Source organism: Nicotiana tomentosiformis, chromosome 11 (assembly GCF_000390325.3).
Source record: "Nicotiana tomentosiformis chromosome 11, ASM39032v3, whole genome shotgun sequence".
NCBI classification, from domain to species: domain Eukaryota; kingdom Viridiplantae; phylum Streptophyta; class Magnoliopsida; order Solanales; family Solanaceae; genus Nicotiana; species Nicotiana tomentosiformis.
Genome location: NC_090822.1, coordinates 96402472 through 96419126, shown reverse-complemented (window position 1 = coordinate 96419126; position 16655 = coordinate 96402472). Strand labels below are relative to the sequence as shown.

Here is a 16655-nt window from a genome sequence, read left to right as displayed (position 1 = left end):
AATGATATAGGCTACCGTGTACGTTGCTATTTCCGGCGGATCCGCCGGTAAATTCCGCCCAAGTAGCAACAAGGCACAAAGAGAGAGAGAGAGTTGTGTTTTAAAATCGGAGCGGGTCAATATTAGGACGGGTTAGGGGTGAGTTTAGTTATATTTTAGTTGAAGTTTAAGTTAGGCCAATGGAACGGTGACACACGGATATTAATTAAATTTTCTTTTTTCCCCAGATTTTTTTGTTAGTAATAAGGGTAATGTTGAGCCAAAAAAATAACGGTAGGGGCATTTTTATTCGAATAGGTGGACGGAGGGTATTTTTGTACCAATTTCGATACTCCGGGGCAGTTTTGGCCCTTTTCCTTATAAAATTTTGTAAACCATTTAAATATCTTTTGGTCAACATGTAATAACACCATTTTTTTTCTCCTTGCTGAGCATGAGCAAAACATAAAACAATTACCATTGAATCTACTTTCCTGTACTATGAAGATGCATTATTAAATGCTCATTATTGCACTAATGAAGCTCCATATACTGCTTATGATTTGAAAGCTCTTTTTCTTTCTTTTTTGGTCCCTGGGCCCTCATGCATAATGTTTTTTTTTTCTTTAAAAAGAATAATACTAGCATGTTAACGTAGTATTTCTACTTTCCTATATCTACTGACATTCAAGATGCATCATTAAATGCTCAATGAAAAAAAATACCTCCACTCACTATCGTTAGGGTTCTGGGTTCGAGTCACGCGGGAGGAAAGTGTGAAAACACTATAGGGTATAGATCCTCCTAAATTGGGAGGGATTTAAAAAAAAAAAGCCGAAAAAATTACTGTGCATATAAGTAAGATTAGGCTTTCTTTTATGTGTATATATTAGGTGTTGAATCGGTTGACTTGTTTATTATTATTATGTTTTTGAATCCCCTTAGTTGAAATTCTGTTTCCGCCCTGAATGTAGTTATGTTAGGAAGATCCTGTACTGCTTTTGATGGAAAGCTTGTTGTTATTTTTATTTTTGGTCCCTAGACCCTCATGCATAATAATGTTAATAGTATTACTAGCATGTTAGGGGTCGTTTGGAGTAAATTGCAGAATGATTTCTTGAAGGAGTAAATGTTGGTTAATTTTCCTCTTTAGTATCGGGTCAATCGCAAGCAATCTTTCTGCTTTACCAAGGTAGAGACAAAGTCTTTCTTCACACTAATCTCCCCATATCCCATTTGTGAGAATTCACTGGATTTGTTATTAGGGATTAAAATATGTGTTTCATTTACTTTTTAAAAAATTGTTTAATACATGAGGATTATTTTGGTCATGTTAGCTGTATTAGTCAATGTTCTACTAATCTTCGTATTCTTAAGTACTCCAATTTCTCGTGTAACATGTTATTAGCATGTTAATGCAACGTCAGAGTCAATATTTTGAAAGTTCATTTCCTTTTTCTTAGAATTTTATTAGTATTGTCCAACCAGAAACAACCAACTATGCAAAATTTCATCTACCTAACACAAATTGCAGAATCACCACTTGTTGAAGAAGTAAATGTTGCTTAGTGTTCTTGACAAAGTTAAGAAAGTTACATAAACTTGGCTTTTTTTTTTCTGCTTTTTATGGATTTCTCAAATACCTTTTGTGGCAAATCCTTTGATGGAGTTCAATGGAACTCTTTTCTTGAAATGCTATATCCAGATACATGTCTAAATCATATTTTTCTGTTATCTGTTGACTCCCTACTGTTGATCATCCTGTTAGTTGTACTAGCTTGTAATGTAGTATCAGGGAGAAAGTTTTTATGTCAATCAAAATGTCATGGACTTTCTAAGTTGTCGATTTGTTCAGCCGTTTTTAATGGATGTTTGGGCTTAGGATACATAGTTTTGGGAGCATGGAAGCTTAAAGAGCAACTCCATGATCAAGAATATGAGACTTTTCTGCCTCTACATCGTTGGATCGCGTTTCTTGTCCATGGAATTACATGGCTGTTTGTAAGTTCAATCATAAGCCTATACAAGCAGCAACTTTTCCTCATAGTGAAGCTTTATTCAATCCTTGCCATGTTATTAGCAGGATTTCTTTGCATAATATCTGTGTGGAAATGTATTAATCGTGACCATGTAATTGGAGGTGAAGTGATATTAGATGCACTATCTTTATTAGGAGCCATTCTATTGATCTGCAGTGGATTTAAGGAAAGTGATGAATATGGCAATTATGGGGGTATTAATCTGTGTGATAATACATTTTATAAGCCTTTACAATGTGAAGATGGAATTAGTAATGAAACTACTCCATTTGCAAATGCTGGATTTCTTGGAGAATTTTCATTTTGTTGGTTGAATCCATTAATGAAGAAAGGTAAAAAGAAGATTCTTGAGGATGAAGACGTACCTCAGCTAAGATCAGCCGACGAAGCAGGAGCATGTTATAATCTGTTTAATGAGCAAGCGAATATGCTAAAAAGAAAATACCCTTTAAGAAAACCTTCTATACTAATGGCATTACTCCTCTGCCAGCAGAAAGAAATTTTCATATCTGGGATCTTTGCTCTGATCAAGATATTAACACTGACGACAGGACCATTATTTCTTCATACCTTCATTGGGGTTGCTGAAGGAAGAGAAGCTTTTAAGTATGAGGGCTATGCTCTAACAGCTGGCTTTTTCCTTGCAAAATGCTTGGAATCTCTAGCGCAAAGGCAATGGTGCTTCAGGAGTAGATTGATTGGACTCCAAGTCAAGTCTTCGCTTACTGCAGCTATCTTTCAAAAACAACTCCAAGTCTCAAATGCTGCTAAGACAAGTCACTCCCCTGGACAGATAATGAACTATGTCACTGTAGATGCTCATAAAATAGGCGAGTTCCCCTTTTGGTTTCATCAGATATGGACGACAATTCTTCAGCTCGTACTAGTGTTGTGTGTAATATACTATTCTATAGGGGTAGCTGCATCAGCAGCATTAGTGATTGTGATATTAGTTGTACTAGTTAACTCCCCATTAGCCAAGTTGCAGCTTAAGTATCAGATTAACCTCATGATCGCGCACGATAAAAGGCTGAAGGCCATCACAGAAGCGCTTACACATATGAAGGTTCTCAAGTTATATTCTTGGGAGCGACATTTCTTGAATGAGATAAACAAGTTGAGATCTGAGGAAACCAAGTGGCTATCATTAGTTCAAACACAAAAAGGATACTACCTTATCCTGTTTTGGTCATCTCCCATTCTGGTCTCATCTGCTACTTTCGTAGCTTGTTACTTGTTTGGAGTTCCTCTCAATGTCAGCAATGTTTTCACATTTCTAGCCTCTTTAAATCTGCTTCAAGATCCCATTAGAAGAATCCCTGATGTTGTCGGGGCATTTATTGAAGCAAAGGTTTCACTGTCAAGGATTGTGAAATTTCTAGAGGAACCTGACATGGATAAAAGGGATCACATGAAACAAAGTCCGGATAATTTGAATATTTATATAGAGTGCACCGACGTTTCTTGGGAGATGAATTCTTTAAATCCCGCATTAAGGGACATAAATCTGGAGATTAAACATGGTGAAAAAGTGGCTGTTTGTGGTGAAGTTGGCTCAGGGAAATCTACGCTAATGTCTCTCATTCTTGGAGAAGTTCCATACATCAATGGCACTGTAAGTCTGGCCTTTATTGTTTTGTCTACCTAATTGATTTGGTAGAATACAGTACAGGTGTAATCAGAAAATGTTACTGTATTTTGTAGGTTAAGGTTTATGGAAAGATAGCTTATGTTTCTCAGACAGCATGGATTCAGACAGGAACCATAAAAGAAAACATACTGTTTGGATCCAATATGGAACCACAGAGGTATCGACAAGCTCTAGTAAAGAGTTCGCTAGTGAAAGATTTGGAGATGCTTCCATTTGGTGATCTTACTGAGATAGGAGAAAGAGGTAACAATTTGAGTGGAGGCCAAAAGCAACGGGTTCAACTAGCTCGTGCCCTTTATCAGGATGCAGATATTTACCTCTTGGATGATCCATTTAGTGCTGTAGATGCACATACCTCCACTAATCTATTTAATGTACTTATAATTCAACATCTCGAATCTTCTCCATTGGGTTCCTTTGCAAACCTTATGCAGTTGAAATTTTTATTCAACTTTCCGCATTTGATTTGGCAGGATTATGTCATGGGAGCTCTATCAGGAAAAACTGTGCTTCTGGTAACACACCAAGTTGAATTTCTTCCAACATTTGATTCTATTTTGGTTAGTCACCTCATTGAAAAACTCCACTAATTCTATTTCTTGTCCCTTGTAATTTTCCACTTATTCTCATCTAATGTATTTAGTACTAATCTTTATCCATCTAGATTAAAAACGCAGCAGTCCAACAAAGTTGACTACAATTTTAGTTATTTCGCCCTTGGTCCTGAAATTGAAGATTTTAACTAGGTCTCTTTCGATTTCACAGCTAATATCTAGTGGGAAGATCCTGAAATCTGGTACCTTTGATGAGTTGCTGTCAAAGAGTGAGGAATTTCAGGAACTTGTCAATGCACAAAAAACTCCTTCTGGTCCTCAATGTCAAGGCATTTATGCTTCTAACAGGCCTAAAGCTGCTGAGATAGAGATCAATAATGTTTCCTCCGACGAATGCGGTGTAGTTTCTTCAAAAGGAAATCAATTAATCAAGGCAGAAGAACGAGAAGTAGGAGACGCAGGAATGAAGCCATACATTCAATATCTAAAGCATTACAAGGGATTCTTGTATTTCTCCTTGGCAGTCATTGTTCACACAATGTTTGTAGTTGGACAGTATATACAGAGTTACAAACTGGCTACTGGCCTTCAAAATTCCAGTGTTAGCAGATTAAAGCTAATCACTGTCTACACAATCATTGGTTTCAGTTTAATACTCTTTCTGCTTTTAAGATCCTTATTGGCAGTAAAACTCGGTCTTGGTGCATCAAAATCGATTTTCTGTACACTGTCAAGCTCTCTTTTCTTTGCTCCAATGTCTTTTTTTGACTCAACACCTTTCGGAAGAATACTTAGTCGGGTAAGAATCGCTGAACAAATGTCTACTGCAAATTAAATCTGCACTTAATGTAAGCTTTAATTGGTTAACTATTGAAGATTGTCTATTTGTTTTGTGCAGGTATCTTCAGATTTGAGCACTGTTGACATTGAGTTGCCTTTCTTAATAAACTATACTGTTGGATCAATCATAATTTCATACTCTACGTATGTCATCTTATGCCTTCTTGCTCCAGAGGTCCTCCTAGTAATCGTGCTTATGATTTACGCAACTATACTAGTTCAGGTGATAGACATTTTTATTACTTTTTAAGTTCTTATATCACCTTAATAATCTTAATAGGCGCGTGATATATCAATTGTTCTTTCTTACTACATGTAACTTTATCTACACATTTTTATTATGCAGAGGTACTACAATGCTTCAGCGAAAGAGCTGATGAGATTAAATGGAACAACAAAGTCTTTAGTTGCCAACCATCTAGCTGAAAGCATTTCAGGATTAACGACGATTAGGTCTTTTGTACAGGAAGGCCATTTCTTTTTCAAGAACTTGGAGTTTATTGATAAAAATGCAAGGCCATTTTTTCATACTTTCTCCGCAACTGAATGGTTAATTCTGCGTTTGGAGATAATGTGTGCGGTTATCATGTCCTCCTGGATGCTTGGCATGACGTCGCTTCACATAGGGTCTTCTGTATCTGGTTTGTTCCGTTTATGCTTTTTGATACATGACATTTTCTAAGGCTACTCGCGCGTATTAGAAAATCTCAGATTGAACGTTGTTTGCTGGCGCAGGACTTATTGGAATGGCATTTTCCTATGGCCTATCACTAAATACAATCCTAGTTTGGTCTGTTCAATGTGAATGCACAATAGCAAATTCTATTATCTCTGTAGAAAGGTTAGAACAATACATGAGACTACCAAGTGAAGCAACTGAAGTAGCTCAAATTAACCACCCTTTACCTGGTTGGCCTACGCGTGGCAAAGTGGAAATTCGCGACCTAAAGGTATGTTTTCAGTAGCAGGAATTGTTAATTAGTTCATGAAAACATCTAACCTCTTGTAAGTTTTATTTTGAAGTAGGTGAGGTACAGGCCAAATGCTCCATTAGTACTTCAAGGTATAAGTTGTACATTTGAAGGGGGACAAAAGGTTGGAGTTGTAGGCCGAACAGGCAGTGGGAAAACAACTCTTATCAGTGCATTGTTTCGCCTCGTTGAACCTACACATGGCAAAATCATCATTGATCACCACGATATTTCAACAATTAGGCTTCAAGATCTTAGGTCGCGTATTGGAATTATTCCACAAGATCCTACACTCTTTACAGGTTCTGTTAGATACAACTTAGATCCCTTGTCAGAATATAGTGATGACCAAATATGGAAGGTAAGTCATATATATATATATATATATATATATATATATATGTGTGTGTGTGTGTGTGTGTGTGTCTAATCTCATTGCTAACTAGAATTTGATAATTGCTTCTAATTTACTAATAGAACTTTCTTGTTGAAGGTTCTTGAAAAATGTCAGCTTAGAGAGGCTGTTCAAGGAAAAGAAACAGGACTAGATTCCTCAGGTAAAGATCAAAATGTAGATCGTCAGTATAAGATCATATAGCCAATTATACTGTTTTTTGTCCTAGAAGATAACAATAGTACTATGAGCAAAATGCAGTTTTACAAGATGGATCAAACTGGAGCATGGGACAGCGACAATTGTTCTGTCTCGGACGTGCACTGTTGAAGAGGAGTAGAATTCTAGTACTAGATGAAGCAACTGCATCCATTGACAATGCAACAGATGCAATTCTCCAGAAAATAATCAGACTAGAATTCGCGGACTGCACAGTTATAACAGTAGCTCACAGAATTCCAACAGTAATGGATTACACAAAAGTCTTAGCAATAAGTGATGGTGAGTTCTTATATTATTCCAATAATGTTACTTCTTTTGTCCCTAATTATGTGAGATGATCCAATTGCAAATCGTCATTTGTGACAGAGGAAGTATTTATTTCATATTATGTTTGAAGGGGAGGTAACTGGTAAAGTTGATGTCATGTGACCAGGAGGTCACGGGTTCGAGCCGCGAAAACAGCCTCTTGCAGAAATGCAGGGTTAAGGCTGCGTACGATAGACTCTTGTGGTCCGGCCTTTCCCCGGACCATGCGTATAGTTGGAGCTTAATGCACCGGGCTGCCCTTTTTTTTTTTTTTTTTTTTTATGTTTGAAGCTTACAATTTGCTCATTCTTGATTTCCAGGGAAGTTAGTTGAGTTTGATGAGCCAAAGAAGCTGATAAACAAAGAGAGTTCATTATTTGGAGATCTTGTTAAAGAATATTGGGCTCGTACTGAAAAGTGAAAGTGAAAGGACTAGAGAATTTTGTCATTGCATCTAGGTTAATTTTCTGCCTATGCCGACTTGATTGGGATTGAGACATAGTTGTATTTAGGTTAACTCTTTGTTTAGTTGAAGTAAAAGGTGGCTCCAGTTTGCTTTGTCCATATTGGAGTTCATTTTGCAATTTTGTTGGCTGTTAAACAAAACAAAAATTGAATAAATACCTACCTTCACTCGGCATTCGGACAATAACGTATTTATCGTGGTTAAGTGATAAATTAAAATTAAAATACATATTAACAAACCTTTGAAAACTATGGAAAGAAGGAATAACAATATTTATCGTGACTTCGTTGGTTTGATTAACCTTTAGCCTTCTTTATCGTGCATACTCGCCTGTTCAATTCAAAGATGTGAAATTCCTTTACATAACAAACCGTAAAAGTTACATAAATGATTAAGAAAAATGGAAAAGCAAGTGGGAGACAACACTGCATAAAATGAGCACCACTTGAATTGTAATTTTTCTTTCTTTCTCATCTTCTCTCTACTAATGTCTCATTTTGACCAATTTGCATCTTGTATATTGACGTTTCTAGTGATATATAAACACTATGCTCTTAGCCTAGTTTGGAAACACTGGAAAGAAGAAATAACAGTACAAGAAAACAAGAGGACAAGTGTCCCTTCATAAAGTATAAAGCAAATTATGTTTCTGTGGACTGTATTCTTGCAAAGAGTGATTTCATACAAAATACTCAAACAGGAAAACCAATTTCCTTAATCTTGTATTCATAATATACACAAAGTGAACCGCAAGAAGTTACTATTACAATTCAACCGAGCTATCAACAAAGGCTAAATTCACTTATGCACAACTAGGGGTGGCATGTGGGCCGGGCCCGGTCCTAAGTGGTCCGGTCCTAAGTGGGCCGGTCCTAAGCGGTCCCGTGTTAAGTGAGCCGGTCCCGGGCCTAAGCGGGTCCAAACGGTCCTAACCGGGCCCAAGTGGGCCCGACGAAAACCTTCTATTTTTTAAATTATTTTTATACAAGTTAGAGAAAAAAAATGATAATAAAAATATCTAAGGCAATTCCTAGTAAATTATATTATAGAATTGTCACCTAAATTTTTTAATTCAAATTTAAAGACAAAAATATTGTAAAGAGATATTCCTAGTAAGATGTATACTATACTATATATACATCTTAAGATATATAAGCTATATTCGATTTACTATATATACATCTTAAGATTTATACATTAATATTCGATTTATATACTATATATATATCTTAAGATATATATATATATATATATATATATATATATATATATATATATCGAATATGGCTTAAGATATATCTCTCTCTCTCTCTCTCTATATATATATATATATATATATATATATATATATATATATATATATATATATATATATCTTAAGATGTATATATAGTATAGTATATATATAAGCTATATTCGATATATATATTTATATACTATCGAATATGGCTTAAGATATATATCTATCTATATATATATATACATCTTACTATATACATAGTATATAAGCCATATTCGATAGTATACATCTTAGGATATACTATATATACATCTTAATATAGTAAGATGTATATATATATATATATATATATATATATATATATATATATATAAAGCCATATTCGATAGTATACATCTTATGATATACTATATATATATATATATATCTTAATATAGTAAAATGTATATATAGTATATATATATATAGTATAGTATATACTATATTATACTATATGTATAGCTTAAGGTATATAAAAAGACAAAAATATTGTAAAGAGATATTCAAAGCAATGCGTTATATTTTTATTATAGCATTAAAAAATTATGAAAATATCTTTCTTAGTCTTCCTCCCCCTATGGAATGAGCACAACAAGGTGCTAATACCACCATTGAGAAGAAAAAGAAACTAATCAAGATGTGCCAAAATACAAGTTACATATTAATTTACATGGTATCTCTTAGTAATTTCATAAATCCTTCAAGGTCCAAAGGAATTTCCGTTGGTGGTGGCAGAAATGAAGCTTGGTCATCACCGCTTCCAGGCGAAGCATCATCCTCCGCAAGTTCAACTAGCATTTCTTCATAAGCTTCGTCTACCTCTGGTTGTGATTCAGCAAGTCCAAAATTTCTTCTTTTCGAACGGATCCAATCTCTGAAAAGTACTGATTTTTCCAAGCTCTCCCTCATAGACGCTCTATAATCACCAAGTTGAAGTCTTGCTTGACTGAAAGCGCTCTCTGATGCCACTGTTGAAGCTTGAATAGTTAAAATATCTCGGGCAATCCTTGAAAGAATCGGAAAGTGTTTTTCTTTGTCCTTCCACCATTCCAAAATATTAAAGAAGCCGTCGGGATTCACTTCCTCAATTCCATGTGACAAATAAACTTCAAGCTCATTTAGTTGTGAAAAATCACTAGTACTAGAACCTTGAGAACCCTTGAACCCTGCCCAAGCACTAAGTGCTCTTACTCCCGCAGTTCTTTTAGATGATTGAGAACTAGAAGAAGAAGAAGTTGGAACATTTGGTCTAGCATGATCTAATGCAACTTGATAAGCATTATAAATAGTTTGAACATTTATTTTAATTGAGGTTATTGCGTCCGCAAGTGTAGACAACTCCTCATCTTCAAGTGCTAAACCATTATAAACAGCTTCATACCAAAATTGAGGACCTCATAATTTCATAGTAGGATTTAACAATGCAGCAACACCATAAATATGGGGAATAGGAAAAAATATTTTTTAAATTTTTTTCTCATGGAATCAATAGCAAGTTGATAAATTTTCCCACCCTCTGAAAAATGATCAAACAAATTTGCAAGTTCTGCAATATAAACTAAACAGTTAGAAATAGTAGAATAATATTGCCCAGAAAATTCATTTGTAGCAATATAAAATTTTTCTAAAAAATCTACAAGCATTTTAACATTAGCCCAATCCGCATTTGTAAGGTGCTCATCATCATCACTTACATGAGCATTAAACATTGAGTTTATGGGGTTTCTATATTCATATGCAACAACTAAACTTTCATACATGTAATTCCATCTAGTTGGACAAGGTTTAGGAACCTTTCTTTCTCTTAGGCCAAATTCATCGCATCTTTTAAAATATTCTCTAAGTCTACTTCTACGGTTTGAATAAAAAAGCCAATTAAGAGCCATTTTAACCTTTTCAATTTCAACATTTAAAATTCGCATACCATCACCCACAATTAAATGGTAAATATGACAAATACATCTAACATGAAAAATGTTACTAAATGCAGGACTTAGTGTAGTGGTAAGCAAGGCTACAACATTTGTGTTACTAATAGCATTATCCATTGAAACTGATATTATTTTATCACTAATGCAAAAAAATCTACAAATATCCGTAATCGTGCTAGAAATAAACTGCCCTGTGTGACGTGAATTAATTATTCTATAAGCAATAATGCCCTTTTGGATTATCCAATCCTCATCAATCCAATGACTGGTAACAGTAAGGTAATCACAGTCATTACCACTTCTACCAATATCAACAACACGGTAATTTATATGAGTAAATAAATAACGCAAATATTGTTCATATTCATGTTTATATTTATAAATATCACTCTTTACGGTTGTGCGAGAAAAACCTTTATAAGTAGGATTATAAACTTTTCTAATATAATGCACAAAGTGAGGGTTAGAAGGAAAACTATAGGGTAAGCACATAACAGTAATCATTTTTGCCAATTCTTTCCGGTCTTTTTTTGGATCATAATATAAAATACCACCGGTAATAGTGTTAATTTTCGGTTGAAATTGATTTGACCCGGTACTAAGGTCAGCCTGAGTAGGTGCACTTGTCCCCTCGGCCAAAGCTTTCATACGAAAATATCTAGCTTTATCTTGAGGATGTAGCAATATGTGTCTAGTCAAACTTCCCGCCCCCCCGACTTCCAGCATATTTAAAAACTAACTCTTTGCCACAAGTTTTACACTTAGCCCTATTTTTTTCTCTTAGTTGAGTAAAAAATGGCCAAACAAGAGATGTTTCTGCCCGTTTAGAAGGTTGTCTAGAAAAAGTAGGGGCAGTAACAGGAAGGTCAGATGGGAGATCATTTGAAGTATTATTAGTTGAGTTAACTTCAGGAGCAGGACTAGTGGGTGTATCGTCAACCGATTGCGTTTCATCAAAATCTATTTCTTCATCATCATTTTCATCAATAGTTGGATTACATAAAGAGCATTCATATATTCATGGTTTAATTGTTCACCGGGGGCAATATTTTGGCAAAATTGACTCTTGGTAAATTGTAATAAACTATTATCGCTATGAAGAATAGCAGGTATAGGACTGGTAATAGGTTTCGGCCGGGGAGCCGGAGGAAGTGGAGGAGGAACAGATTGGCCATTAGATTCACCACTCTTGGATTTTCCCTTATTTTTACTAAATATTTTTTTTAGGGAATAAGCCATCTTAATTAATCAAGCAAAGTAAATAAAACAAACAAAATTATAATATTAAAACATAAGAGTTGGAACGAGTTTACCGAATTGACGAACAACTTGTTGAAAAATAATTATCGTTGAAGACTTGAAGACTTCAATTCACCAACTTCACAATTTTGCACAAATTGTAACAATTAAGTAAGCAATTATAGAAGAATATTAGAGAGAGATTAAGAGAGATTGATGATTTTGTGAGAAAAATGAAAGAATGAGGGGGTATTTATAGTTGAAAATAGGGAAAAAGTATAATTATAAAAACTTTGGGGTTAAAACAAAATTTGGGGGGTTAAATGGCTATTTTGCAAATAGCCAACGACTATTTTGGCAGACCAAATGGCTAGTTTTTAAATGGTCAAACGGTCAATTTTTTTTTTAAAATTATCCGTTGGGCCCGTTTAGGAGCGTTTAGGACCGCTTGAATCGACCCACTTCTAAGCCGGTCCCGGTCCTAAACGGTCCCGATCTCGTGGGCCTCCCCTATGAGACCGGCCCACTACCCGGCCCACCACTCCACGATCCCGGTCCTATCCGGTTAGGACCGTTTAGGCCCACCGCCTATGTGGGCTTGCGGTCCTGGGCCGGTCCCGGTCCTAACCGGCCCACATGCCACCCCTATGCACAACATATAGCCAAACTTTCAAACTCATTCAAACCTAAACGACATCCTATAATGTGAACCCAAAGGTAGCAAGTCTGCGAGAAAGATAGAGAAGCCAGATTATCTGCCTGAAATAGATTACTGCTTTCAAGGATCTTATATAGACATGCATGACATTTAATGTATTTGTGCTTGTTGAGCATGAGCGAGCCTTCGAACAAAATGCACCCACACAATGTCAAGATGCTATTGCTCGTGGAAAATCTAACCTCATGATCATATCCAAGCTCCTGAAACAAAATACTCTCATGCTTATAATCTCCTTGATGGGGGAATTCCCGGCCTACCAAGCGAAACCAGTGGTTTCTGTGGGGCTCATATTAAAAACAAAAATAAAGAAAAAAATGGGAGGTGTAACTTTGTTGACAACTTTATTGAAGAAAATGGGAGGTTCCTAATTTTGTTGACAACTTTGTTGAAGAAAATGGGAGGTGCCTAACTTTGTTGACAACTTTGTTGAAGAAAATGAGAGGTGCCTAACTTTGTTGAAAAATTATAGGACTAAATCAACAACAAGATATCTTCTTTGTAGTAGTTGAATGGCATCTCTTACTATAAATAGAGGCCTCCATTCTTCATTTCAATTACACCAAAATAAGAGAGAAACAATAGAAGTTAGAGAGAGTAATCCACATATTGTAGTCTGTGAGATAAATAGTGAGTGTGAGTAATATTGTAGTAAAGTGTTTTAAATAAAGAGCGTTATTTCTTTCAAGATTTTAGTAGTCTCTTGACACTACTAAGTTGTAATATTATAGTGGTTATATTACTCCGCTCGGGTATTGTATTTTATCAATTAAAAGAGTTAGTGTCGTTATTACTCTCTTTTGTTATTATTATTTATCGTGGATATTATTCTTGGGCGGAATTATTATTTTTTCCAACAACGTGGTATCAGAGCCATGGCAAATAATGGTACGCTGTCTTTTCAGTACCCCCGTCTCACAAAAGATAATTATGAAAAATGGTGTCTACGTATGAAAATCATTCTTGGCTCTCAGGATATGTGGGAAATCGTAGATAAAGGGTATGCAAAACCCGATAATGAGAAAGCTCTGCCTCAAAATAAAAAAAATGTCTTGGCAAAGACAAGGAAGAAGGATCAACAAGCCCTCACGACCATCCATCAATGTCTGGATGATGCTATGTTCGAGAAAGTGGCAGATGCTACCACCTCAAAGGAAGCTTGGGATATTTTATAACATTCTCTTCAAGGAGTTGACAAGGTGAGGAAGGTAAAACTTCAAACTCTAAGGGCTATTTTAAAGTTTCAAAATGAAAGAATCCGAATGCATTTCAGATTATTGTTCAAAAGTGAAGCCTATTGTAAATCAATTAAGAAGATATGGGATTTTTGTGATAGTGATTATGCGGGAGATATTGATGATAGAAAAAGCACAACTGGATTTATTTTTTTCTTGGGTGATTCTGTTATTTCTTGGAGTTCAAAGAAACAGTCCATAGTTACTCTCTCGACTTGTGAAGCCGAATATATAGCAGCAACATCATGTACATGTCATGCTATTTGGCTAAGAAGATTATTGAAGGAGCTCAATTTGCCACAAATTGAAGCTACAAAGATTTGTATTGATAACAAATCTGCACAGGCACTTGCCAAGAATTTGGTGTATCATGATCGAAGCAAGCATATAGATATAAGATATCACTTCACCAGAGAGTGCATTGCCAAGAAGTAAGTCAAGCTCGAATATGTGAAGTCTCATGATCAGGCTGCAGATATCTTTACAAAACCTCTTAAGTTTGAGGATTTTCAGAGATTGAGATCAAGTCTTGGAATGAAAAAGAAAAATCAAAATTAAGGGAGAGATTTGTGGGGATCATATTAAAGAAAAACAAAGAAGAAAATGGGAGGTGCCTAACTTTGTTGACAATTTTATTGAAGAAAATGGGAGGTGCCTTATTTTGTTGACAACTTTGTTGAAGAAAATGGGAGGTGCCTAACTTTGTTGACAACTTTATTGAAGAAAATGGGAGGTGCCTAACTTTGTTGAAAAATTATAGGACTAAATCAACAACAAGACATCTTCTTTGTAGTAGTTGAATGGCATCTCTTACTATAAATAGAGGCCTCAATTCTTCATTTCAATTAAACCAAAATGAGAAAGACGCAATAGAAGTTAGAGAGAGTAATCCACAGATTGTAGTCTGTGAGATAAATAGTGAGTGTGAATAACATTGTAGTGAAGTATTTTAAATAAAGAGCATTATTTTTTTCAAGATTGTAGTAGTCTCTTGACACTACTAAGTTGTAATATTATAGTGGTTATATTGCTCTGCTCGGATATTGTATTTTACCCATTAAAAGAGTTGGTGTCGTTGTTACTCTTTTGTGTTATTATTATTTGTCGTGGATATTATTTGTCACGATCCGAAATTTCCACCTACGGACCATGATGGCGCCTAACATTTCACTTGCTAGGCAAGCCAACGTTAGAATAACATTATCCATTTTTTAAAACAATTTTAAATTTATTAATAACAAGAAAATAAATGCGGAAACAAAGTTTGAAATATAGTGAAATAATCTATCAAACAACGGTGTCTAAATACCTTCCCAGAATTGGTGTCACAAGTGCACGAGCTTCTAGAATAAATACAAATAAAGGTCTGAATAATATAAAGCTGTCTGAAAATAAACACACAGCTAAAGTACAATAGACAGGGACTTCAGAACTGCGGACGCCATGCAGTTATACCTCAAGTCTCCTCTGATAGCTGAAATCCAAGCAAGTCTATGGTACGCCGCTGGGACCAACTCCAAAATCTGCACAAGAAGTGCAGAGTGTAGTATCAGTACAATCGACCCCATGTACTGGTAAGTGCTGAGCCTAACCTCGACGAAGTAGTGACGAGGCTAAGGCGGTTCACTTACATTAACATGTACGCAATATTAGTAACAACAACAATAATAGGAATAAATCAGGTAATTCATTTATAATAATTGAAAGCAACTCAGCAGTCATAACCAATTATTATTTTCATTATTTCTATTGCAGCGTGCAACCCGCTCTCACAATATATCCACATTCAGTTCTGTTGCGGCGTGCAACCCGCTCCTCCAATATTGACTTTTAATAAGTCTGTTGCGGCGTGCAGCCCGATCCTCCAATATTGACTTTTAATAAGTCTGTTGCGGCGTGCAACCCGATCCTCCAATATATTTATTATAATCAACCCTGTTGCGGCGTGCAACCCGCTCCTCTAACATATTCATTTATCAATCAATTTTTATAGACGAAATTCCCCAATAAATGCAATAATTAATATAAAAATCATAAGACAACAAGCATATAATAATTATGAAGCAAACAATAACAAATAACAATTATTATGGAAATCAGGGAGTAAATAGGCAGTTTAATATTTAATATGCTAAATGTCAAATAACAATTAAGACACATAATTTAAATAACATGTAACAATTAATGCAGGAATTCAAGAATTAATATTTGATAAAGAATGAGAGAGAAACAATTATTATAATATTTAATTTATGATTAAAAATAATATATGATTTTTCAAGTAAGCAGGCAAACAATTAATTTGATGACGTATAGACACTCGTCACCTCGCCTATACGTCGTTTACATGCAATTCACATAACAAACAATTTAAGGGTTCTATTCCCTCAAGTCAAGGTTAACCCCGACACTTACCTCGCATTGCAAATTCTAAATCAATTATTCAACCACAGCTTTTCCTTTTAAATTTGCCTCTGAAAGCTTCAAATCTATTCACAAACAATTCAATATATTCAATACTAATCATAGAAATTAATTCCATATGAATTTATAAATTTTCCGGATAAAAATCCGAAATTCATTAAAATATTTGGCAGTGGGACCCACATCTCAAATCCCGAAAAAACTCGTGAAATTCGAACACCCATTCCGATACGAGTTTAACCATACCAAATTTGTCTAATTTCGATATCAAATGGATCTTCAAATCTTATTTTTTTTTTTTTGGAAAGTTTTACAAAAACTCCAATTTCTTCCATCTAAATCCGAAATAAATGATGAATATAGACATGGATTTGTGAAATACAATCACTATATGATAAAGAACACTT

At 35.1% G+C, this 16655-nt stretch overlaps 1 protein-coding gene across 3 annotated transcripts; it reads left to right on the top strand.

The window, feature by feature from the left end:
• The first annotated feature begins 670 nt into the window (after positions 1–670).
• Positions 671–7596, top strand: LOC104091196 (ABC transporter C family member 10-like). 3 transcript variants are annotated; one of them, XM_009596474.4, is made up of 11 exons: positions 674–3633; positions 3723–4043; positions 4143–4229; positions 4435–5022; positions 5122–5286; positions 5410–5704; positions 5799–6013; positions 6090–6395; positions 6528–6591; positions 6690–6929; positions 7277–7596. In XM_009596474.4, the coding sequence occupies exons 1-11, from the start codon at positions 1606–1608 to the stop codon at positions 7375–7377; spliced, it is 4410 nt and encodes a 1469-aa protein (XP_009594769.2). In that variant the 5' UTR covers positions 674–1605; the 3' UTR covers positions 7378–7596. The 3 variants fall into 3 exon arrangements, 2 of the variants coding, with proteins under 2 accessions (XP_070044555.1, XP_009594769.2); XM_070188454.1 differs by having other exon boundaries at positions 673–3633; positions 3723–4229; XR_011412142.1 differs by lacking the exon at positions 7277–7596 and having other exon boundaries at positions 671–3633; positions 3723–4229; positions 6090–6336; positions 6690–6771.
• Positions 7597–16655: the final 9059 nt, after the last annotated feature.

Coding starts and splice junctions, on each gene's coding strand:
- LOC104091196 (XM_070188454.1), top strand. CDS start 1,606: ATGGATTTCTCAAATACCTTTTGTGGCAAATCCTTTGATGGAGTTCAA. Junction 3,634..3,722: donor TTCCATACATCAATGGCACT/GTAAGTCTGGCC, acceptor TGTATTTTGTAG/GTTAAGGTTTATGGAAAGAT. Junction 6,930..7,276: donor AGTCTTAGCAATAAGTGATG/GTGAGTTCTTAT, acceptor CTTGATTTCCAG/GGAAGTTAGTTGAGTTTGAT.